The sequence below is a fragment of the Dysidea avara genome, chromosome 8 (genome assembly GCF_963678975.1).
Source record: "Dysidea avara chromosome 8, odDysAvar1.4, whole genome shotgun sequence".
Lineage (NCBI taxonomy): Eukaryota > Metazoa > Porifera > Demospongiae > Dictyoceratida > Dysideidae > Dysidea > Dysidea avara.
In genome coordinates this window covers 32,258,500-32,285,911 of record NC_089279.1, presented here as the reverse complement: position 1 = coordinate 32,285,911, position 27,412 = coordinate 32,258,500, and the positions used below count along the sequence as shown (strand labels likewise).

At 37.9% G+C, this 27,412-nt stretch overlaps 1 protein-coding gene across 3 annotated transcripts; it reads right to left on the bottom strand.

Annotated features, from left to right (window-relative positions):
- Positions 1–950: 950 nt before the first annotated feature.
- Positions 951–26,317, bottom strand: LOC136264505 (uncharacterized). 3 transcript variants are annotated; one of them, XR_010705156.1, is made up of 3 exons: positions 26,247–26,313; positions 6,710–6,783; positions 951–1,305 (listed from the first exon to the last, which is right to left on the bottom strand). XR_010705156.1 is itself a non-coding variant. In XM_066059264.1 (3 exons), the coding sequence occupies exon 3, from the start codon at positions 10,497–10,499 to the stop codon at positions 8,652–8,654; it is 1,848 nt and encodes a 615-aa protein (XP_065915336.1). In that variant the 5' UTR covers positions 10,500–10,544; positions 12,011–12,081; positions 26,247–26,304; the 3' UTR covers positions 8,308–8,651. The 3 variants fall into 3 exon arrangements, 2 of the variants coding, with proteins under 2 accessions (XP_065915336.1, XP_065915335.1); XM_066059264.1 differs by lacking the exons at positions 951–1,305; positions 6,710–6,783 and adding exons at positions 8,308–10,544; positions 12,011–12,081 and having other exon boundaries at positions 26,247–26,304; XM_066059263.1 differs by lacking the exons at positions 951–1,305; positions 6,710–6,783 and adding an exon at positions 8,308–10,544 and having other exon boundaries at positions 26,247–26,317.
- Positions 26,318–27,412: the final 1,095 nt, after the last annotated feature.

Genomic DNA, 27,412 nt, shown 5'->3' with positions numbered 1-27,412 from the left:
AACTGCCATCAGTAGGATTGTCATCACCGTTGTTAGCTAAATATTACATGTAGATAAGATTTACAAATTCAAACCAAAACAGAAACTGAAATACTTACCGCAACTGATAGTGACATAATCAAGATAAGAACACGGCTCAGCACAAAAGTGCTGCAGATTACACTGGCTGAATTTGTCAGGATCAGCTGAACAATCAGTGTAACAAACAGCAACATGAAGTTGAGATAAATAATCTCCACTGTTCCGTCTGTAAGTTGGTAGCATAACTCTTGATCATCACCATAATCACACATGCGTAATCAATACAGTGCATTGAAGAAATCAAACCTTGAAACATTTGTGGTTGAAACATTTGTGATTTTCAATTTCTACAGTTTTAAAACTTAACTAGCACTTTTTATACATGTATACTTGACTACCAGAGCATGTAGTATTTTACAGACTGATGAATTAAATGTTGAAGTGTTGACTATTCCAGTAGAATAAATAATAAACAAGTATTGGACCAGTTTCTGAACACCTCAATACCCTCCATGTTTTCTACATGCAGAAATAACTTAAAACAGCACTTATGAATGAAGAATTAACAAATCAATACTTGACCTCTTCGGTGTCTCCACAATTGGAAAAAATCCAACAGCAGGTGCTTATATATAGCATTTTAGTACAGAGAGAAGTGACTGCACAGTTCTTATGTCCTTCATCAACTTGAGCAGAATTGCCATTCTTATATATATATTTATATATATATATATATATTATATAGCCATAGTTTCACTGGTCCTTTTACTTACTTTGTCTGTTATAATACTCTTTCTCAAATTATTTAACAACCCACTCAAATATTTAAGTGTACATGCATGCATTCAAAATGTTTTACAGTGCCTGCTAACATACAAAGCTAACATTTTTAACAGAATACTTGTAAAATTCGTAGGAAACCCCACACAACAATTCCCTCAATACACAGTGACAAAGCGTACCTGCTGTAACATGGTGTTTAATTCAGCATGAAACTGTGAGCTTGGTTTGAAACTTTACATGTATGGGACAAACACACATACCACAGCTAAAGATATAAAGTGCATGCCCCAAGGCTAGTCAATAATATATACTTTATAATATTAACCTACGCTGTTTTGTAATTAGAGGACTTGTCATATCCCAACTGCTTGCATACTGCATTAGCTGTTTCCCAATGAAATCCTGTCTTGCACACAGTACCCCATGTACCATCAGTACGTTGACACTCTAATAAGTCTGTGCTACTGCTTACACTACCTTCAATCCATACGCGTGTACAATCTATTTGATGAAATGACATGGTCATAGCATTACAACAGTTAAAAGCATGACTATGAGCAATTCTATACAAATAGACAACACACACAAGTATTATGCTGGTACGTATACGATGGTTGGTTTCTTGACATTGGGTAGTGTTAACTTAGGAAGCACTGTGACGAGTAACAGCCACTTGTGTATAATCACAAGCATACATAATGTAATGACACATGTAGTAATGCCTGTTTAGTGACAGACAGGTTAGGTGAGTCAGAGCGTTGCATTTTTGTTGTACTATTATTATGGTACACGTAGCTTTGCTAGATTTTAAGCACATGGACTAGAAATGTTGCATGCTTTAAGATGTGATGTCATGTATAGAGGTGTGCGATTATCTAGATATATCCAATTATCGAGATGTCGTAAGACTTATTGAGATAAGGATGACAGGTTTATTTATCTAGATAAATGGTAAACTTCCATAAATTACTTGTATACCAAAGAATATCTGATGGTGTAGACACCTCCTATGGGGCTCCAACTCTCCTACCACTTGGAAACATTGTTAAAACTAACATTTTTCACTTTTTGTACTCTTCAAATTGCAATTTGCTCACTTTACTGGTTAAAATATTGACAGTTAACTACAACAAATAATTGTTTCAATTATCGAGATATGTTAGATAATCGAGATAAGTTTAAAAGAAATATCTAGATATGTCTAAATTTGTCATCGCACACCTCTAGTCATGTATTAGGATTTATACCAGACCCCCTACCCAATAACAGAGTTATTTGTGTATGACTATCTGTAGTTTCAGTAACTGGATATCAAAGTAATTCTTGGAACAAATTTGTGACCAAATTTTGGAAAATCACCTACATTGTCACACATGAAATAATATGTGTAGGGTGATGCTGTTTATCCAGTTTTAAAAATATTTCAAAAATTTTCTTGTACCGTAATTAGCTTTCTTTCGTTGTAAAATAATTTTCATATGCAAAACTTGTACGAAAATTTCTTACACGAAAAATTTTACATAAAATCGAACTACTCTAATAGAGCAGTCATTCACGTAAATCATACAAAAATATTTTTACACAAACATTTTTATCACAAAAATATTTTGCATGGAAATAAAGCGAAATACAGTAATTCAAGGAATTGAGAATTGATTATAATCATTAACAAGTGGATTTTCACCAAGAAGCTTATTACTTATTAATCGTTAAATATTTTAATATGTATCAAATGTGCCCATATGGGTGATCTTCCAAAATTCAGTCACATTTGATGCATATGTGAAAAATTGGTCTGTGCAATTCAACAGTACCCTGTTAGTAAAATTTCACACTTCAGATTCAGTTATCTGCAACTCTCATTCATGATAGTAGTAATGGCAATGTGTATTTATACATATACCTATCCATATAAGACTATTGTGCTGAAAGCTAGTATACAAAGGCGTAGCAAGTACCTCGTGGTTGGGACCAGACAATGATAGCATAAAATAATTGCTGAGCATGTGAAGCATGCTAAACTAGGGAGTATGGGGGCATGCTCCCCTAGGAAATTTAAAAAAAACTAATGCTCCAAGATTGAATTTCAGTGTATTTTTATCTAAAATTTATTTATGTAGTGTTAGTGACTGGTATAGAACTAAATTACACAAGTACGAATGCACTGCTGGAATGATTCAAGCATGTTTTTACTGCTGAGAGGTGCTTGCCACAACTGTCAATCTGAAGTGTTGATGAGGAGTCACTATACAAACTAATAGTTTCACAAATTCTATATACATTGCTGATCAAATAAAAAATGAACTATAGAGTAATTTGAAATGTTGGTGGTAGTAGACAGTTGAGAACTTAAGATATGACTTGAAATAGTTAGCCAAATTATTTGAGCCGGGTGGAGGGGGCATAAAGTAGTACATCATCAGCAAAAGGTTTAATCATAGAGTTCTTTATGACACAGCCAAAATCATTTAATTTACATATAACAGAAACAAAAGAGGAGCTAACACAATTCCTTGGGGAGCCCATGGCCAGAAGTAACATTGGTCCAATCAGAAAATACACCATTGATTACTACTCTTTGTTTCCTATTAGTGAGAAAAGATCTAAGCCAGGACAGCACCTTGCCATGTATTCATTCTTATAACAAGAATAAACAGTATGGTTTGGGCTCCCATAAAGTGTAAAGATCTAAGCCCCATAGGCTTCAATACATTTTAAGGCCTCTCAAGGGACACCAGATGTTGTGCAACCCAAGTATTCATAGCTTGCAATTGCACGGAAATGGGCTATTGGCAACTCATTTCCAGTAACATACATCATGGCGGATAGTACTACCAACTTGTCTACAGATTTAGAAATGGCTATCTTGGCATCTGATGTACAAACAATCTAAAGCAATCCTTACACTGTCAGAGAACTGCAGTAAAAGCTTACCTGGTTCTTGGTCTGATCAGAAGGCCTTTAAGATCAACTCTGTAAATAACATGCTTGTCTTTTTATACAAAATGTGTGTACAACCAAACTTGAAGTACTGTGTACAAGTTTGGGACCCATACCTGGTCAAAGATATTCATGGTCTATCACATTTGTCTTATGAAAACCGTCTGGAAAAATTAGATCAGTATTCACTCTTCTGTAGACGTCAAAGGGGATATTTGATTGAAGTTTACAAAATAATAAATGGATACCATGACATGGAGCCATCTACATTATTCATACTCAATAGTTCTAACATCACCAGAGGCCACCAGCTTAAGTTGTTGAAAGTGACGTTACTTGTTCAGCAGCACTTCTTTTCAAACAGAGCCATTAACCTTTACCAAATTTGGTTGTCCATAGTATTATTCAAGCAGTGGTTAGATGAGTTTTGGAAACAATCCATATATGGGTACACTCAAAGGCTTGTGGCCTTGTTAAGGCATTCCAGCCCATTCAATAATAATAATAACAATCCTTCCTCAGACACCTCAACTCTCACACAATACATGTGAGACACATGTGCATTTAATTTCTTACGCATGATTTTCCATCTTGTGCTGATGATTGCAAATTCCTGGAAGTCAGTTAACCTTTCACGTGATTTAGTTTCTTAAAGACCTGTCTGGAAGGCAATAGAGAGCTAGACTGACAGCAATTTCTGTAAACACAACTTACACAAGTAGCAGGAATAAACATAAATTTTCAACCGAGAGGTGATCTCACTCATAAGTGAACAAAATGTCACTCATGTAGTGATGGTCACTACCAAGTAGTGACCAACCAAGTAGTGACCATCACTGTTTAAAAATAGCAAATACTGTGGTAGATATTAGTAGTGAAATTCATTTTACTGTGCAGGTGTCACTCCAAGCGCCCTTTACAAGTGTGTAGTAGGCCTGCATCAAGTATGCCAGCAAGCATAGCAGGCTGGAGTGCTATGCATAACGCTAGCATAATATTAGGTGACTATGGAGTTTGATTTCTTGAAAAATAATAGATTGATACTCCCTAATACAGCAGTGCAGACTACAATAGAGCACTCAAATGCATTGTATGTAGACCAATACTCTCTAATAGAATAGTGAAAGCGATAGTTGATTAAAGTTTCAAAGATTGTGGTAAGAAATGTTGTTAACCTAGGAGCACAATGCAAGCAATCATAATGGGAACACTGAAGAGCATAATAGGTGAAAAGTTAGGTGGTGGCCAAGAAATGGCTGCAATGATAATGCTATTAAATTTCAATAATGGCTGTATGCATTGTTAAAATTGATTAGCATTAACATCATTGTAGCCTTTTCATGTTAGCCACCATCTTTGATTTCACAACTTCTTTCACCCAGGCTTTTTTAAGGCTGCACCATTTTTTCACAGCTTGGCTATTTTGTGTAGATTTCCTTCTTTTTGTACTTTATAAGGCCCCTTAGGGTTTGTTTTAATCACATTTTTTGCTTTTCTATACAGACACAATAATGATTATTGAAGACAGACTTATAAATGCTTCTATTGGTAGTTACAAATGTATAAATTTATAAGCAGAATTTTCATTTATGAAGCAGATATTAAGTGAGGTGATCATCCAAGATACGTAACAGTGGTTCAGTGGTTAAGGATGTGGGCATTAGGTGCGGAGGTCCCTGGTTCGAACTCTGGTAAGCTTTTTTGACATTTTGTGCACTTTTTTACCCTACAATGACTGCTCTATTAGAGTATCTCAATCCCGCGATTTTACACTTCTTCAGTTTTTACAAGAAATTGAAGCCCTAGAGTGGCATAAGAAAACAAAACGAAGAAATTAAAATGAAACTTTGAACACCCATGGCCATATTTCACAAATGGCTGTTGCGAATTTAATCAAATTTACTTTGTAGCCTGTCCCACCTGGTGGACAGCTATAATGCAAAAACGATATGCTTTGGAGAAAGAGCCATGGAGCTATGCATGTGTGAAAAGGCTGTTTTCTTTCTTCCTGTCAATATACTCATGCCGGATTTCTTGGCTGCACGACATAGTGTTATGTGCTACTGTATATTGTATACAAACTGTTAATGATCAATACATAGAGTGAATGTGGCTGATGTGTTTATAACTGAAATCAAGATACATGGTCCTAGTCTCCTTACAATCTAGTGTTCCATGTAGATAATTCTCTAAGTCATGTTATTAATCAAAAATTATCTCTTTAACACATCAAGTTAATGTTAACTCTTCTATATACTAGCCTTGGCTGGTATATCTCTTGTGAACAGAATACACGTATCTATATGTGCCCGCCCCTAAAAAAGCAGGGTATGTGGGGCAGGTGAAATTTACCAATTTTTCAAACTTTTATTGCTAATATATTTTAATGCCAATAGCCATGCAATTTTTACCCCTTATTATCATTGGCTTTATATTACAAGTTGCAGGATGCAAATGTTTATCCAATACTGAGATATCACCTGATGTGTGACAGGGGTACAGTTTGCTCCAACATCCCTGTTTTCACAGGCCAGGTCACAATTTATTTATGTTTATGTAATAAAACAGGTATAGTGTTAAGACGACTGTGTATGAGATTCGAAGTGAACCAGATTCTTTTCCCCAAAAAGGGCAAAAATAGTTGTCTGACCACACAACGCTATACACTCCACAGAGATGCAATTTGAAGAGCTCCAGCTACCATTTAGCATGACAACACCAGTTACACCACACAAAGTGTGTGGTGATGTATAAACTGTCAATTACTGATTGTGGTAACCATACTCACTGCCCACTCTATTATGCTGGAGGCATAGATGTTACAGCACAACACTTCTTGTAGAGGCAAAAGTACAAAGTAAGAAGAGTTTAATTTTCTGGCACATGCACTATTAAGTTTAAAACAATGATGCCCCAGCAATGTGCAGTACATGTTTCATGCAAAAGTAACATTCAATCTACTTACCTCTGCACATCCTGAAAATTGAGTTCCTTCTCCACTGACTGTGTCACTCATCTGGGAGTACGGCACTGTATAGCCTAAATATTTCAAGGTTGAGCAATGTTGCTAAAATTTTCACAGATTTGTAAAAATTCCCAAAATGCATTAGACTATAACAGATTTGTAAAATGCATTAGACTATACAGAGGTCTAAATATTTCAAGGCATAAAATCTTTGCCGATAACCCTCAAAACCATGAAATCAGCGAAAAAATTCCCCCTCAGAATATTTAGGCTATATTATGGTATTGATGTTAATAAGCGCACAATAGACTCTCCCAGTAATTATTTCAATACAAAGTACTTATGCACCTATCAATGTATTGCCCCACCCCAACCCCCTCGGGAATATATGGGGCTATAGTGGGGATTTGACACAGCCGAATGTCAAATGCCCCATAGTAGGGCAAACCTATTATATCAAATCCCCACTATTGGCCCCAGTTGCAACACGGGGAAATGCTTGGGCGCTTAATGAATGATCATCAAATGCCCCATAGTGGGGCAACAGTTTCATGTCAATCCCCCCTGTAAAGCCCCACTTATGCCAAAGGGGGGGGGGGGGGTGGTGAGTGGGGCAACACATTGATAGGTGCATTATAGGCACGTGCCTATGGACTCAACATGGATGAACAAAACGATAGCTATTTTGCAAAGTGTGCGAAATGAAGAAGAAAAATGAAGAATTAAAACTAAATTTTGGTTGCTCATATCTGCGGAAATGTCTGGAGCGATTTTCTTCAAATTTGGTATGTAGACTCCCCTATAGCTACCTGGCTGGCACTTATGTAGCAAATTTGGTTCCAATCAGATAAGGGATCACAGAGCTACATAAGCATGAATATTGTGGTACTCACGGTGTGGTGCGAGACACTACCATGTGTCTTTTCTCTCTGAATTCTCTAGACTCCTTTCTCCACCTTTTCAAATACACTTTCTGTAACAACTAGACAGGCTGTCAGGTGTCCTAAAAGCCTTCAGCACTTGTGCTGCGGTAAAGTCTTAATAAATAAAAAGTAAAAGGAACCATTCATTTAAGTTACTACAGTGATCATAATCTTACAAACCATTTGTGACTGGATTTGCGAAAAGGCACACATTTTACATACCAGCAAACAAAATGATGTAACATATGATTCCTTACGCCGATTAACCTGTTCATAGTATCACGGTGCAGCCAGATAGTGTAGCTGCAATCATGGAAAAGTTCAGGCAATCATATGCAGGGATAAAAAAGTTATGAAGCTTCAAAGTTCAAACAATGGGTCAATTTTGTGTGTGAAAAAGGTACTTTTTCGCAAATCTGGTCACATTTTGATATATATAGTAGTGCCTGAAATTTAGAAATTTCAGTAGTTACGTACATAGAAACTGCTGCAGTACAAACCATTTCGATATAATTAGGAATGGCTATGTGCTGTGCAAAAAATAATCCGTGCCTAAAACAGAATGGCTCTGTTACTTATACATGAATCTTCAGGTATAAGGTTTCACCATTGCTAGCAAACCTAATACTCACAAATTTCTAGTAACATTCTTTGTAATTAATATGTATGCTTGAAAATCATGTGAAATAAGAGTGTAACAACCATTACTGTCATGTACCTTATACAATTGTTAGATTTATATAGATGCCTCAACACCATTAGCAGTGAATAATGGTCACATATCTGTAAAGCAATATTAATCAATGCTTTCCAACAAATGTTCTATTTACAGCACATTGACTCTTATTTTGTACACAAAACACTACTAACTAAGATATACACAGTCAATTACAACTATAGTTGCAAAAACTAGTTCGTGTTACTACATATCTAATACATGTTAATATGTTATAATCAAATGTCAAGTGCACTAGTATAGAATTCATAAAGCTGCAGCTATAGTAGTTGTATCTACGTAATTACCAAAGTGGTAAAAGATCTGTGCCTTGATCCATCAATTCAGTGCTAAATTTTATTTTCCCATTATCATATAAAATGTAGTGACCGGCTGTAAATAATCTTCGGTTGCAAAACAATTTTTTCAAAGTGACATTAAAATTTTCTACATCCACATGATGTATAGTTTCAGCACTCAAATATAATGTTATCAGTTTAGGAGAATTCCTCACAAGAGATGTTATACCTTCAGCTGTCATAGATCGTATATTCATAACTACATGTACCAGTCCACCATGAGCTGAAATTGAGGCCATAAATTCATCAGGAACAACAGTGCATAATGCACTAATGCGTAACTGTTGTAGATTGTGGTTATGAGCTACATTCAGTGATAGCTGACGTTCACATGAGTACAAAAAACATTTGAGTTCCTTACAGTTATTAATCACATCTTGTACCATAGTAGGCTTTTTGTGATACACATAACAATAACAATAATTTAGTGATGGAAAATAGGACAAAGTTACTGGATCTTTATTGGACAGTTTGCTAGAACTCCTACAACCACAATCCTCACACTGTATTCCTCTGATAGTCCTACACTTCTGATACAAACAAATCAAAGTTTTCTTGTTTGCAACTTTTGATCTCAGAATACAAACATCCACTGTTAAGTGGGTCAAATTCATATCACTCAATATTTCCCACAATAAAATATGATTCTCAAGTTTCAAAACACTTATACGACCTATGTTTAGTCCCTTTAGGTGGTAACAATTACTAGCAATAGCTTGCAGGCCTTGCAAGCTTTCCAAACAGCAACGGCAACTGTTCAAATTGAGTCTCTGAAGGTTAGGACAAGCAATAGCTAATTGTTCCAAGTGACCAGAACGAAGTGAGGACCAGGAAGAAATATCAAAATCAGTAGCACAAACAAGGTCACACAGTTTGACAATGTACGTAGAGTCTGTGAGTTTGCTTAGAACACCATAATCAAGATGATACGTATACTTCACCATATATATTGTCCTTCCACCATACTGACAATCAGTCATCATTGCTAAATCATATTCCAATCCCAATAAACCAAAGTCACTGGGTTTAACACATGTAGTGGTCACTTTGCTAGATTCTTCAACCTTGAGTTGAAAATATGGAAATGAAGGTGAAAAAATTAAGGGTATTTTGCTATATCTGTCATACACTCTAAAGCTAGCAGTAGTACCGGTAGGAATATCAGTAAGTTGAGTAGCATAGTCCACCAAGTTAACCGTACAATTATAATATAACTCTGCTAGAGTATAAATTTTCAAATTTGATGGCCTAAATTCTAATTCCTTCCAAAGCTTGAACAGCTCTAGATGATCACAACCATCTGAAATTATTGCAAGTTCTCTCAACTGACCAGTAATAAGAAGTAATTGTTTAATGTCCCTTTCATTGTCCACCTTTAGTTCTAGTGTTTGCAGACATTCCATATGATTTATTGACTTTTTTAGTTGTTCAGGATCTAACTTGGTTGATGGTAGACTAAGATGTTGTACATTACTACAATACTGTAGCATCTCTACCAGTGTTGATGGTACTCTACAGTAAGGGAAGGATAAAACTTTGACATGTTGTCCACACACCTTCAGCACCTCCTTCACACTACATTCTTCACGACTGTCATAATAAGGCCACACAAACTCCTTCCACAGTGATGGTGTTCCTTCAGTCACATGCCTCATCCATCTTGAGACATATCTCAGTTTTACCCTGTCACGTAGTGAAGATAAAAATGAGATGATATAAACTAATAGCTCTGTAGGAAGTGTTAACAGGTTGACAAGAGAATGCTCATGACAACTGCCTTGATGTTGATCCATCAACTTGATGACAATAGTCAGTGCTTGTGAAATAGCTCAAATCACCTAAATGATATACACTTGTAATGATGGCAAACGCATTCTTGTGCAAACAATACCCAAATAGAAGTCATATAAATGGCATACTTATGGATGCAGCTGGATCCTGAAAAACAGCTAAAAATTAAAAGTGGATTTTTTCTCAAGATAGTTAAACATATCAGCCAACCAGATGATTAGTGGTGACAGCAAAGGTGTCAACAACAGACACGTATGGTTTGGCTCCATTGTAAGTTTAGGGAAGGGCTGTAACGGACACTGTACTTTTATGGCTTCCCCATAGGAAATGTATGATGAAAATTTTGATTGGCTGTAAATATCATGTCAAAAATTTGAACAAAAATATTTTGAAATATTTTTAGCAGGTCAAGCAGTACTACAAATCAGCGAAATTTCAAGATCGTGTGTAATTGCATCCATAAGTATTAAATGTTTTTGAGGATCCAGAAAATCACAGATTCCGGTTGTTGTGGTTCTTTTGGTGCTTGCCTAGACTGCATGTTGCTGGGGATCAAGTCACTACTGGGTCTGGGATTTTTTCTGTATTTTTCAACGTTTTAGTGATATGTTTATGACTCCCTGTATTCATAGGCTTTAGCCTTCTCACAAGTCCCTAGTGGGATAGCCAGCTCAATGCGTACATAGACAGATTTACCATATACTGCATTCATGATTACATTTCAGAAGGGGAGTGCGTAAACAGTGGAATGGACTACTGGAATGGTGGAATGAAATTTTTTAAAGTTCAATATCACTAATTTTTTTAAATCTAAATAAGTACAACTGCTCCCCCTTAAGCAAGAAAATAAATAGGATTCCCCTGGAGTCAGCCTTTTAGCATACTTCTCCTCAGTACAACACTTGTTTGACTTGTACGACTCAATACTGTATCACTTGTCTGAAAATTTAAAAATTATAACCGTGTTTAGTTCAGTGTGCAATGTGGCACTACCACAACAAACTTTTGACTTAAATTTTGTATAATTCTCATTGTAGATGATTACAAGATACTTCATTATAAATCGCATGTACTATTACAATACGTACATATTTGCTTACTTAAGGGGGAGGATTTCTACTTACCTGGATGTAAAAAATGATATTGAACTTTACAAAATTTCATTCCACTATTCCAGTAGTCCATTCCACTCCCTTTAGAGCATCTAACCACTCTTTGTGGGGTAGTTATACAAGCTGGAGCAAAATGGAACCAGAATGGAATGAACAGGGCACGCGTCAACTTGAAAAATCATTTTCGAAGAATTGTGCACCGTTTACAACTGTCACACAGTATGTGTTAGAGTTAGTTTTCTTGTACTTATAGGCAGGCTAGAAATCGCTCACTCCAAGTTTCTATTTAATGCCCACAGCAAAAATGCCATTTTACAATCACCTATGCTGAAAAATGATCATTTACCCTACTAAACTATTATTTTGTAACCACTGTAAATATACAATTCACTAACACATACTCAGTGAGGTTTAACTCTCTTAAAAATCATTGCAAATGTTGGCAGACTTCAGTAACCCCGCGGTAGGTGGTCTAGAGAAGACAAACACAGTCGACAGATTAAATGAATACAAATATTGTCTGCCACGCACAAAAACAAACTACAACATCAGGTGACTGTACTTATGATGCATGTATACAATAACAATTAGTGTAAGCAATCAATTATCGACCGACGTCTATTATCGGCCAACTCAACATCTATTATCATTGTATAGAATCCGGATTCAAAAATGGAATTTTGCTAAACTAAGCAACCACGTGCTGTCTTTTTTTGCTGTTCTAGCAGTTTAAATCAACTTCTGTCACGTTGTATTGTTGGTGAATGACGACAGGTTTGTTTCTGACTTATTTTGTATGCGGTAGTTTGTTATTCTTGGCATGAAAACGGTATTAGTAGCGTACTGAACTTCATCCGTGTTGTTTCTGTTGTTGTAGTGCACACTGACCCTTACACACAATGTTCGATGTAAGAAGAGACTGACTGCAGTAATTCAAAAGGCTCTAGTGATTGACTCTGCCGGAATAATCACCCTTCCCAGTGGAATAATGTTTCTTTACACATACACGCGTCTGTTTACAAAGAAGTCACCCCTGATAGGACTTGGAATTCGTGTCCTTTGTACTGTTGAAGGTAGTTTTAACCACGATAGATTAGTTGCTGTAGAGAGACAGCCATTTCTGATCATTTATGTGGGCAAAGAAGGCGAAAGGACCCTCTGTAACAGTTGGAAGTGATGAGCATGGAAATACATAGGAGGAAATAGCTTAGAAAGTTTGGAGAATCAAAGTAAAGTCTTATAAGACTACCTAACCAGCAGGAGAATTGATTACAAAAGCAAGGGAGTGTTTGTAAAATAAATTACACCCACTTTCAGGCACCATTGACTACAGCACACTTGGTTTTAGAGGTTGGAGGCTTGTCACATGCTGTCAAGTGTTGAAGATATGTTACACTACTCAGAAGCAAGGTGTACATAGTGAATAAGTATCCCATACACAATGGATAGAGGTTGTTGGTTATTACTTAAAGACGAATAGCTTGTACGGCATTGGTTACATTGCCATACAGCAGGAAGCAAGTTAGCTATGTCTCTTCACAGTGGCACCAGGATTACTGTGCTGACCTTTGTAACATCCTGGATGAAATATTAGTCTACGTAATTTGTTTTAAAATGTGTTTAAAGCATTAAAATACTGAAGTGTATGTTTTATTAGAAATTGATTTAACTGTATTTCAAAAATCTCGCATAAGACTTACTTGAAATTTTGTTGGAATTACAATTAGTACTGGTAGACTATTTTGTACTATTGGCAAGATTTAGTTTTGAATTGTGTGGGAATGCCAAGTGAAATACCTCAAACCGGACGATAATTGATGTACGCAAGTTAACAAGTGGATGATAAACGACGTTGACAATCAATAATTGATGCCATACACTGTGTCTTTGGCCGAATGCTACTGAAGAACACCAGTACCTGGGGAGCTGGTACGTTGTGGACGCCTAGGGTATCAAATTGCCTATCGCTGGGTGTAAAAAGTTTGTGCATATCTTGCTCTAAACGAGAATTCCGTATGTTGGAATACAACCTGGCCGATAATCGATTGCTTATGCTAGTGTGTACTTGAACGGGTTCCTGTCACACTTCAGAAAACTGGCTTCACTGTTACTAAAGGTTTGGACACAACTGTGAAAATACTATTAACTTTACCTTTTAGAATGATAACAAAGTAATTCTACATCAGGATTAAACAGAACATGATGGATTGTTAAGACAACATGCCATATGGTGGGCATTAAATAGTAACTTAGAGTGAGCGATTCTTAGCATGCTTATATTATAAGTAGAAGCAAACTGACTCTAGCGCAATTATAGCTACTGTGTGACAGTTGGAAATGCTGCACAATCTGTTAAAAACAATTTTTCTACTTGGTGTGTCCCGATTGGTTCCATTCCATTCCATTCCATTTCAGCTTTTATAACTACCCCTCTTTGTATGTGTTTTTGTATATCCATTTCACATCAACATGTATTTGGCACAAATACATATGACAGAGCCCATTGGCAAAATACATATGACAGTGCCCATTGACACAAATACATATGACAGAGCCATTGGCACACAGAGGAGGTAGGACATGACGTCACGATAATTGCGTGACGTATGCGTACTGTACATTTTACCATAGGGTTTAGTTCTAGTACGCCGTGAAGATTATCGTTGTATTTATTGTCAGAAATAGTAATTCAATAGTGAAGAAGTCGTTTCATCTACTAAGCCCTGCTAAGCCCAGTGATATTACAGCGAATTTTGCAATAGAGCATTATTTAGAATAAATTCTGATCGTAGTTTCAGGTACCTGTATTTTTTGTTCGCTGTATTCTTAGTGGTAATTAGTAAATGCAATCAACTTCGGCATCTACAGTGATGCAAGTAGCTGATACATTAAGTTTTTCATCTAGTAATTATCATTGGAATTCAATTAATTTACGCAAAATTGTATGCGTTATGACGTCATGTCCTACCTCCCTGATTGGCACAATTACATATGACAGAGCCATTTTGCAGAAAGTACATGTGAAAAAATATTTAAAATGATGTAACATGACTGAAAGGGCCACTATGCATTGGTGGTTTTGTTTGGCTGCGACAGTCTACACATGCTGAGATGTTCAACAGGAAATTCATGAACGAAGAGACAAAGAAGGTCATTGCCAATATGTGCAGTAGTGTCAATGCCACATAGGCTGAGATAGAGACACTTAAGAATGGGGCCACATACAGTGGTGATAACCTGACTGGTTTGCTAAACAGCAACATAGTACCGGTAACAATGCTACTCCTAACAAGAGTTCTGAAGTAAGCGACAGTGATAAAGAAGAGGAAGAGCCGTTTTTGGACCTTTGTGCAACTGGCGGAAACAGTGGATCAATAAAATTTGTTGAAATGTCTGAGGAAGTATACAAACATCCTTACAGTTGTTAGGATATGTTAGTGCCCAGAACACTATAGACCAGAGGAAGGCCATTCTGACTCAGATGAATTCCCAACTGAAAAGCATTGTGAGGGGTGCTGATTTCAAGGAGGCTGCTCCCCTGTTGTTTGAATATATACAACTTTGCTACACTAGCAAAGGACAGGCAGAAGGCCGCAGCAGCACTGACGAAGACCCTGAATATCGACAAGCAATAACACCAAATTAATGTCCCCACACTTGGCCACAACTCTCCGCAGCAGAATATCTTTTCATCGATACCTTTTTCGTCAAAAGGCAACTTCCCCTTCCAAATCATCTTTTTCAAAACTTGTCTTCCTTCCATAACAATTTATATGACCTTTCATTCTATGGTATATTTTGCTTGTGTAGCTATGTTTTGCTTTTGATATTGCTTTGTTTTTGTACTTGTATATGTGCACAGATTTTAGGATAGGAAATGGCAAATGTGATCCAATGCATTCTAATGAAGTACCACCACAAGTCAATGTTGAAACGGAAATGTAGAGCATGTGGTGTAACTGAACTCATTTTTGTTTCTTCTACTAAGATAATTTAATATCACATAACAGGAATGATTCGCAGAAGAAAACATTTGCAAATGATCTACTATTTCCTTATTTGCAAGAAAATGTTCACGATTTATTGCATAAAGTAATTTAAAAATTGGGCACGTGCCTACAAACACTTGACTATATGGCCTGACTTTGATATGTTGCGTATTACGCGTACTAATAACCATGCATGATCGCTGCTTTGCTGGAGAAGTAGGCATTCATGATAATGAGCATGAGCAATAGGCATGCCTAGCCGTGGGAATGACACTAAAACTGAGGCCAAAACATGCCATTCTCACACAGTGAATCACTGGGCTGCAATTATATTTGCCCCATTACTCTTGCATGAGTAGCACTGATTTTTTCATTGAAGTTAGCATCTCTGTTTGTCTTGTGCCTCACTGACAATACCATCACTCATAGCAGTTAAGCGAGTAGCAAGGCATGTAGCTACCCGCTTATATGAACGCTGCATCAACTGATCCAAGAAAAAGTTATTTTACTGTAGGAAAAATTATTGCAAGAAAACATTTGCAAATGCACCTAAAATTGCGAAATTCACCAAAGTTTACTTCCACGAATCATCCCGTTATACAGTAGTTTTCCACATTTTGTTAATGAATATCTGGCAATGATTGATAGAACTCTTTTTCCTCAGTAAATTTAAGGCAGACTCTTCTTAAATTCTTATCCAGCAATTAGCTATTGTCTATTACTCTTGCTGTAATACACTGTGATTTTATATGATGCTTTATACTAGATGAGTGGGAGAGGACATCGTTGTTTGAGACTTTGTAGCAGGAAAGGAAGTCAAGACCCTGCAATGTTACAAGTACGTGTGGATTAATGAACCACTGACCAGTACGGTTTCAAGTAATACAGTTTCTAGTACTATGGATCTGAGAACTGAATTACAACAACTCGAGTCATTGAATGGTACGTTGATTTTTTTTTATTGCAATCCTGGATTTTGATTGAATATGCAATTTTGCAGTTGCATACAGTGAGGATAGCCAAGATTTGAAATTGTCTAAACTAAAATGCAATGACACAACTGCAAAGGTCAATTTCTGTGTTGCTGTCAGACCAGACCTTTCGTGGGTAGTAACATACTGCAACAATACAGTAGACCCAGAGAAGTGTGCTGTTCTGAAAGTGATACCTCTCAGGTACAAATACATATTTTTAAATTGTGTATACATAGCACAAATATTCAAACACCCGTAGTCTCAAACCTGCAAGCATTGCTTAATCTTCTGGATACTAATCAGCCCTGCTGTGGCAACTCTGATGACCGGTTTTTCGGTTTATCTAGCCTACGTAAAGGCACTATGTTGGATAAATCAAGTTTGTGTACATTTTGTATCAGTCTCTAACTGTAAAACTGTACTGCTGCTTGTATGGGTATATGTATCATATCATTTTGTCACTATGCAGAGACATTTGTGGTTGCCTGAGCTGATAGTAAGAGACTTCAAACTCCATCAGTATTTCATGCTGATTATGAGATTTTTCTTAATTCTACTGTCACGTCAAGCAGGTGCTCAGCTTGCACTAAACATCTCAAGTCTCTCAACAGAATGGCATTTTGAGTGCCCAAAGATGATGACCAAATGTACCCCAGTAGTCATACTACACACTGTATTAATAAGCCCTGAGATAAAAGTGCGCCTTTCTCAGCTACATAAGGAAAATGTCTGCCTGAAATCTCAGGTCACACGACTGAGAGCAAAGATCAATGATGCTGTTAACAATGATGTGGACCCTGATTTAATGATGATCTAAAGGACATGGTGGAGATAAGCAGAGACAAGGTGTACAAGAATTATCCTAAAGGGTCATTTGAGAAAGCTTTCTGGGGACAGCAAGAAAAGGCACTCTTTCTAGGTCAATGAAGTGGCACCCAATTTTAATAAAGTGGTATCTTTATCTGCAACACCTTTCAACATGGGCATACGAGATGCTAAGGGAATCTGGGTGCATTTGTTTGCCTTCACAAAGAACCTTGCAGGATTACACACATTACATTCTGGCTAGAGTTGCTTTTTCAGCAGAAGTTGGTCAACAGTTGATTGAAATGGTTGACTTCTCCAAAGAAAAAAACTCATATGTTCATGTGACGGAGTTTCCACTAATAGGAGCTGTGGAGTATTCATGGCAAAGATAGGGATCTCGGTAATGGGGGGGGGGGGGAGGTCTGTCAAATGTCTATGCACTAGAGTCATGCATCTCGGTATCTATATTTCATATCTGATCTTCACATCTAATTAAGGAATTGTTGGGCCAGCAAATCAAAAAAATTGGAGGTTAGCTTTAATTATGTATTTGTGCAAGGCACTTGACCATGGTAGTACTTAAGCCATAGATTACATGACCACTTAAATATGTACTTGTTGTACTGATGCATACATTTGTTTTAGTGCAATGGAAATGTATTTCATGGGACCGACCACCTGAAGAAACTTTATTTGGAAGACACAGAAGCTGGATTTGGTATGAGAAGAGTACAGAAAATGAAACTCAAACATATCTACTTAACATCATTTTCAAAGATGCGACTGAATCTTGCTACACAGGTAATTGTAAAAGATGCAGTTACAGTAACCTGTGTACAATCTGTTGTATAGGTGCTTAGTGAGCAAGTAGGAATTTCCTTAGCTGCTAGTCCAGATGAGCAAAGCGAAAAAGCCAACTTTGTGAACATGTTTGATAAGTACGTTGCTATATTATTGTGCTTGTTTAATTTTTGTGCTTTGTAATAGGTTCTTTGATAGCTTGAACGTGACACAGAATTATAAAGGATTTTCAAAAGCCAGGCATATTTTAAGTCTGGTGATCACCGTCTCTCAGTATGGTGTATATGTTAGACTCCAATTACTTTATATATGCATGACTGTATTACAGTGGTTGGAGCATAAATTCATGCCATACTTAGATGAATGGAAAGCATCCTCAGAGCAGAAGGGTGGATAGTTAAAGGATGCTGCACGGCAGCTACTGAGCCAGGAGACATTACAAGTAGTTTCTATAACCGGTGGGTACTATGATTGTTTGATATTTAATATCTATTGATTATAGTGTGGTCATTTTTGGAATTTGTCCCCTACATCCTCAAGATTCCTGGCATTAGTTATATCTTAAGTAAGCACCTTTCTCAAGACCCCTCCTGAGTAATTTTTCAGGTGCCAATGCCAGAGGGGACGAGCTAATGAGAACCCAATTTGTGATGGATTTTTGAAGAACACAAATGTAATTTATGTAATAAACTCTGTTGCAGGGCATATACAAAAAGGAAATTGTTGTCGCAGGAAGCACAAAATCGATGTTGAAGCAGAGAACGTTTCACTTCCAAAGAGAAAGAAACAAATAAATTCAACATGTGTTTTACACTGTAACTCAGTTTATTACATTTATTGTAAAGTATGTTTAATGAAAATCAACAGCAGCAGTGTAATTTCAAAACACCTAACTAATTCTTTTACCAAGGCCTTTTGACTTCTGATTCCCTTTCTTATGTTCTTGCTTGTATTTTTCTAGCCATGCACTAGCATAAGAGAAGCCGCTGATTGTTACGAACAGTTCCACAATTCTTTTGAGCAGTTCACTATGCATTCATAATTTTCTTTATCAAATTCAGTTCCAACAATCAGCAAATAAAACTGAACATCTTCACTGCACATAAGCTCCTCACCAATTCGCTCTTTTCTTTTCCTTTGGTTAACAAAGAAGGAAGCAGCATACATGTTTCCTCTTCCAATGATAAGAAAAAGGAGTACATGTTCTCCTGAACATGCCACAAACCATCACGATCAACCAGATCAGTCCATTCTTCACAAACGCTTCTTGAGGTGTCATACTTATCTTTGACCATGTTCATCAACAATTTCCTCCTTTAGTGGATAAGCAGATGCTTCAATCTTTTTACAAAGATGACGGCACACATATCCTGCCACATACCTCAGAGCATTGGCTTCATTGTTTGTCAATGAGCTAGGCTGCTTGGAAGTGTCAACAGCCACAGAATAACTGTATCTCAACAATGCCTTGAAACAATAGGTTAGTCAAGTGTTGGTACAGGACTGGAGTTCCACAAGGAGAGTTAGCCTTGCATAAAAACACACAGTTTAGTGGTTGGTGAATGTTTCTGTGGTATGAATACAGTAATACGATCCCCACAATTTACTGCTGCATAGCCCTAGTTACTAGGGCTCCTCTTAAATCTATATATACCTCTTCAGTAAGTCTCCCACAGCAGTTCACGCAAGAAGAAGTGCAGTACACATGCTTCAGTGGCGACAATGGAGTTGTGTTACAAAAGTTTACTTGTCTTAAATGTTGGGTCATCAAGACCTGTTGCAGAGCTTTTCGAAGCAGGCTATATGGGAGCATCTAAAAGGTAAACACATAGTATGAAATAATTCCAGCCATTTAAGAGGACAAAACCTGCTTATCACTCAGAACATACCAAATTCACCAACATTAGCGTTGACAGCAGAAATAACATCACCAGAACTAGAGCTACAACAATTGGCCATATTTCAACATTGAATGCATGCAAAAAGTAAGTGTGTTCACTTCCGTTTCCAAACCTTCAGCGCTACATGCCTCTGAAATCTATGACGTGTGTAACTATTCAGTTGTTTACTCTGGAATGGAGAATGGCCTTGCTCAAATTCCAGAGTTTAAACAAACAAATTAAAACACCTCAATGGGATTATCTGTGCTGGTGTGATTTACTTACAACTTGGTACCCAAAGAGACCATAGACTGATCAGTTGAATAGTCCAAACCGGACGTTCGTGTGTCGGACTTACATCCTTTTCATATGGTCACTTTAAACCAGGTAAAACCCACATTCAACCCGGGTTAACACATTCATTTGATCACCGTACGCCCCATTCACACTACCTTCAAACCCGGGTAGAGCATGGCACGGCTCGAAACAAAAGGAAGTGTGAATCAAATAAGCCATGCTGAACCGGGTCCAGCACGGCACAACAAGGAGAGGTGGGCTGGCATGGGTTGGCTTGGTATAGGATACAGTCTGAACACATTCCGAGCCAGCCAACTCAGGTTAACAATATAACTTGTTTCTGTTGGCCACACAGTGAGTATATTCTATGCTCTTTTAACCCCCTCACCGCCAAATTTGTAGAGGCCTCCAATCCATTGCTTCTAATTTGCTATAACTTACACACCATACCATATAATCCTATAAACCTATATATCAATTTACTCATTATAGAACAAGGAATTCAATTATCAAATTGCTGTTTACACAAGAGCAACCACAAAGCAATTATATAACTTCAAAGTTCCAAAATCGGCCTAAGTGAAATCAAATGTGAAATTTTACTACTTTACAGGCTAAGACTGTTTATAATAACACAACAAATATTGCTAACCTGTTTACAGCTAAAGCAATTATCTCTCAGTCTGGTTTTCCAGCATTTGAGCAAGTGCGCATGTGCATACAGACACAAAGTAATTGTTTCAAGGAGTAAAAAAGTAGCAACACGCTACTCCAACCTATATCATCCTTCTCCTTACTGTTTCTCTTCATTAGTAGTGTCTTTATCACTTTGAAGAATCATCTACAATGCTTGTTATCAATATTTCAAAAGTACGCGATTGCATCATCTAATCACGCGATAGTGCGCGAGAGACTGGTTATCCCTGTTCCCGTTCACTTTAGGGCATGGCCACTACATGATAAGCGCAGGAGCTACTAAAATGCTCAACTGAAGTTATGGAGCGCTTATAATGAGATGCTATGGGCATTTATATATCGAAACCACCGGTTGTGGTGGTGAGAGGGTTAACTGTTCTTCAAAATGGCTACGATGTACTGTAGTTCTGGTAGACTTTGTGACAGCTATGCTCAAGATGCATTAATATTCCTGGCGGAAGGAGCACCCACTAGCTTAAACATTAGTGTACAACTTATTTCAGCTGCTTCTATGCTTCCTCACTGCAATTGTAGTCCCTTTTTATTAAGCGCCTAAATAATCTAAAGCTCGTGCACTTGTTTTAGCTAATTATTATTCTGCACTTGCACTATCAAACTCGTGTCAGATGCAATAGTGTGAATAAGTGCCAAGCCAAGTTCAATAACTCGAGTTGTAAACACTCTGGCTAACCTGGGATAGTGTGAACGGGGTGTTAACCAGGTTGAACCTCAAAGTCATAACCGAGTTCCCCTATAATAAAACAGTAGGGTCGAACTCAGTATATGGTTTCAAAAGCGAGTTGTGGTTTTTGGTGAATACATAAAGTGCTTAGAAGATAATTATCACTCAATGAATACCATCATGTGATGATTGCTTGTGAACAGAAGCTGGGTTGAACCTGGGTTGAACCTGGGTTGAATGTGGGAACCCACTTTTGGGTGTCCATGTGAAAACAGTATAATAAGCGCTTATCAAAATGCGTTCTGATGAGTTGTAATATCCTTGTGGCTGACACACTTTGGCGAAGAGTCCAAAAAACAAATCCGCCTATGAAGTAATATAAGCACTTATCAAAATGTGTTCTGATGAGTTGTAACATCCTTGTTCTCTCCTTCACACCTTAGCAGATTCCGAAAAACAAATCCAGATAGAGCCTACGAAGTACTGTAGCCTACTTCATAGATCGTATATTCTTCATATGGGTATGAAGAGTATACGATCTATGCCTATAGTCTCGCGTGACGACCGCTTTTTTCTCTTTGTCATTGGGTAGGGAGACAAAAGGGTCTGGAACAGTTCGAATCCCACACTCATCTTGGCACTCCCCGGTTAATTTGGGGGTGTTAACCAAAGAAACGTGATGCGTTTTCAAATAGTAGCCGCTTGCGTCAATCAATTTCAAGCGCGTATTTATAAACCTATCAGCATCTAAAGCTGCCTATGAGTCGATAATAGATTGAATCGAATGTTAGTTGTTTAGGTAAGCTAAGTCTTTGTTTATTGTTGTGCTGTGGCATTCTTATTACAATGGAGTTTAAGCGCATGGGTTGCATACTTGTGACGTAGCCTCATGACGTGTCAAGACGATTGTGGGATTCGAACTGTTCCAGACCCTTTTTTCTCTCTACCCACTGACAAAGAGAAAAAAGCGGTCTGGCCATGCGAGACTACTATGCCTACTTTTCAAGGGGGTGACACACAGGCACTCACTGTAGGTAGATCTGCAACCACGGTCAAAGTCTACATTTAGTTTTGACCTGTGACTAAAAGCCTTTTTCGATATATGATCTTTGACCGGTGACTTACAGCGTGTTTACACCAGTGACTCGATTCGTGAATTATCGATTCAGATCGATTTGACTTGCTTTCAGAGCTTTGTTTACACAAAATAAACTGGTTCGCCTCGTAATGAAAACAATAGAACCCACAATCAATTCTCATACAGTTTTGAGTACAAACCGATTGTGGGTTCTGCTGTTTTATGCAGAAATGTCTTCCTCGATGTATTTAGCGCTGTCGGCTCTTGCACCGTTCGTTAACAGAAGTAATGGTAGCATAAGGACATCATCAAGGCGAAGGAAAGCTTATGCCAAGTCTAGAAGAAAGGTATTGGTGACTCTGGTTGGGATATTGTTGTCAACAGCAGTCATGGAGTTGTGCAACCGTCAAGACAGGACAATTTGGATGCATCCTCGCTCTTCTAATTGGTGGGAAGATGTGGTGCTGCAAAGCTTTGGATCACGAGATTGGTTGGAAAACTTTAGAGTAAGCCGTGCAACATTCAATTACCTTTGTGAACAATTAAGGCCGTTGATAGAAAAGGAAACCACTGTAATGAGGAGGCCTGTGTCAGTAGAAAGGCGTGTAGCTATCACACTTTGGATTTTGGCCACACCATCAGAGTACCGCACAGTAGCCCATCTTTTTGGAATAGCAAGATGCACAGTATGTATCATTGTCAAAGAAACGTGCAAGGCTATTGTGCAGAAGTTGGTACCACTGTACATCCGTTTTCCTACTGGAGAAGGTTTGAAAGAGGTGATAACAGGCTTTAAGGAGAAGTGGGGTGTGCCACAATGTGCTGGTTCAGTTGATGGAACCCATATTCCAATCACCCCACCTTTCATGAACCACATTGATTACTACAATCGTAAGGGGTGGTACTCTATTGTTACACAGGCAGTTGTAGATCACAATGGTATCTTCAGAGATGTGTATGTTGGATGGCCAGGAAGCGTGCATGATGCACGAGTGTTCACAAATTCTTCACTGTATAGAAAGGCCAATAATGGTGAGCTACTGCAAGGTGATACCTTGCCGGTCAGAGGAGGCAACATTCCTATATTTTTAATTGGTGATTCAGCTTACCCACTACTGCCCTGGTTGTTAAAGCCATTTCCATTTTCTATATCGATGCCAACTGATCACAAGACATACAATTATAGGTTGTCCCGTGGACGGGTTATTGTTGAGATAGCCTTTGGGAGGCTTAAAGTAAGATGGAGGAGGTTGTCCAAGCAGATAGACATGGATATCAGCAATGTTCCTAATGTAATTTTAGCTTGTTGCACATTGCATAATATCTGTGAGATCCACAATGATTCCTTTAATGATGAGTGGTTACAACAAAGCGACGACTTTGATCAGCCTGATAGCACAGATGCTCCAGTAAGTACAAGATCCAACACTGGAAATAGAGTCCAAGATTTGTTGGTGACGTACTTCAATTGATGATGTACTAAACTATGCAAGCAACCATTATACAATTGATGTATACGTGTATGATTCATAGCAATTGATTTATTAACACTTTAAAGAAATATTGTAAACAAAATACTAGTACAGGAGTGTACTGTATCACTGTTTAACAAAAGTTTGAATCAAAGTTTAACTGTTGTCCGAACCATAATAAAACTCACTTGGGGAGGTGAGGAATAAGGGGAATAACTACAGCTATAACCACTACTATGGCCTCTCTGTGATGCATTGAACATCTGTACCATCCTCAGCTGAAATTCTCTCTCTTGCTTCCTCTGCTCAGCTTCAAATTTCATTCTTCTTTCCTCTAACTCCAGGAACATCCGATCACTGTTCTGCATGCTGTCAGTTACTGATTTCATTACCTTTGTCATCATGTCTTCCATTACTTCCCCTTTGTTTCTCTTTCGCTTTCTACCTGATGAGCACTTACTAGTGGTACTCTTCTCTGTAGATTGTACATCAGTTGATGGTACATTTTCCACTGAAGATTGTGTAGCATCTATGGTTGTTCCATTATTTGCCTCATTACTTGTGTTACTCTGGTCCTCTTCATTACCATCATCATGACCACCTGTCAGTTCATGTTCTTCATCTGATACTACTGCTGGTGATTCTGTGTCTGTATTATAGAGGATATGCACTGCCGAATACATTCTAATGAACACGTGATTTTTTCATACGTCATGACGGTGAACGGAATGCGAATCGATTCATTACATGGACGGTAGATCAGTTACGAGCAATTCTTACTAAGTGACATATCCTTCTGCCTAAGAAGTAGTACATCCGGCGAGAAGAAGCAGGCCCGTGGCTTTAGTGGCAAGTTCCAGTTCGAACATTCATTCACTGCCCATACTTTTATATGAGTTTTTCGTGGCCTTGTGGTAATCGTTCACGACAACAAAAAGCCTGCTTGTAGCTTAAAAGGCGAGTTATACTTTGAGCCGCATTCACTACCCGGTACTTTTATATGGAATTTTTGATAGTCGTTCACCGTCAACTTTTTTTGGAAGCGCAGCGCCGCTGATCATTTTTCGTTCGAATAATATAGCATGCATATCCTCTATTGAGCGTGGTACTATCAAGGGTATCAAGAACTACTGGTGGACGTGTAGCAGGTCTTGTGGCAAGAAATTCGTTTAATTTGTCAAAGAATTTCCACTTGGTTCTTCCTTGGCCAGTCTCCTTGTGCTTATCAGCAAGTTTCTTGTACTCTTGACGAAGCTTTTTTACTTTTGTGCGACACTGTTCCCCTGTTTTTTCTATTCCATATATAGCCAAGTCTTCCGCCATTTGCTCATATACGTGTTTGTTTCTCTTAGCGCCCTCCAACTGCTCTTGTATCCCTTCCTCACTCCAAACTTGAATTAATCGAAAAACTTCAGCGTCTGTCCAGTTTGTATAGGCCATTCCTTCGCGCGCAAACTCGCGGTTTTGAACTAACTCACGTGAATAATTATGAAACCATCTAGAGCGATACGAGCGTTCGGTTTTCGTTTATACTAGCAAGTGGAGCGAACTAGATCGATTCAGACCCACATCCCTAGTAGGTCTTTTATAGAGCGGTTCGGTGCAGTTCGGTTCGGTACGGTACGCGTTTACACTACCTTTGAAATCGCTTCAGTTCGAGATAGGTCGAACTAAATGCCTAGTGTAAACACGCTGTTAGTAACGATATTTTAGTACTTTTCGATTGTGGGTTGGAAATTTTATCCTTGACCGTTGACTTGGCAAGATTTTTGTGGCTCTGACCTTTGACTTGCACTTTGACCGCGGTCGCAGATCTACCTACAGTGAGTGCCTCTGTGTCACCCCCTTCCCACTCGCCCGGCATGCAAAAAAAGTAGTGGCTACGCACGACTATTGTAGGCAATGTCCTCGCCACCTTATTACAATTACATATATACTCACAAGACCAAGACAATACTTACCAGTCAATCACGAATAACAGTAATCGTTGTCACAACACAAAGTGGACACTAATTAGAGAAAAACTTGGGTGTGCATTAAGTAGAGTGTGTACACGTGCAGGGTACACGTGTAGCTATTGAACTTGGGTAACGAATAAGTTCTTACTCTCAGGGAAGCTGAAGTTATCGAAGGCAAGTATGTTGTGTTAACTCCACGTGAGGTTTTGTACAATAATATAGCTAATAATACCGATTTTTATATTTATTTACCTTGCCCCGCCCATTTTAGGTATTTGCTATAATTATGTGGTCGCGTGAGTCCGAGGACACTTCACATTAATTATTTATTGTATTATTCATGCCTTTTATGTAAATAGTAATGGTTTTTCTATAGTACTATGCTAGTTGTCTTAGTTCTTGGTGTTCAGTGTAGTTAGCCACAGTAGCTAGCTATTCAACCATCAGAGTCGTTATTTTTTGTTAGTTTCTTAGATGTAGCCATGCACCTGTGATTTCGTGTGTGTTTGTACCCTCCTACAAGGGCAGATTTAGGGAGGTATGAAAGCACATGCTAAAAATTTTTATTAGCTATGTAGTCTAGCCATGTGGCTAGAAGCCCATATCAAAAGTTCCAATGTAAAATCCTTCAAAGACCATGTCCACAGAAGTCTTAAAAATGACAGGAAATATATTACTCGTATAGTGGTTATTCGATTACGACTTTTTAAGTTAGTAACAGTTACTAGACACAGCATGTTTTTGAGGTAAAAATCAATGGGAACCATGCAAGAAAATAAAACTTTTTGCAATTATGCATAATTGAAGAGAGACTTGGGGAAACTGCTACACTGAGTGAGTTACTTATATTAATAGCCAATTGAAGAGTCGGAAAAAAGGGGACTGGGTTAACTGAGCAGTACAAGCTAGCGAGCAGCTGGAGCTTAATAGACTGGCCTATTTTTTTCCAGCTGCAAAACGATATTGCTAAGCAGTGTTGGGAGTAACGCGTTACTTATGTAACGCGTTACGTAATATTATTACTTTTGTGGTAACAAAGTAATATAACGAAATACACTATAAAAACAGGTAATATAATGCAAGTTATTTTACTTACAAATGTAACGCGTTACCTAAGTAATATAGTTACTGTAACGAGTCTAATATTACGTAATATTATTACTACAAGT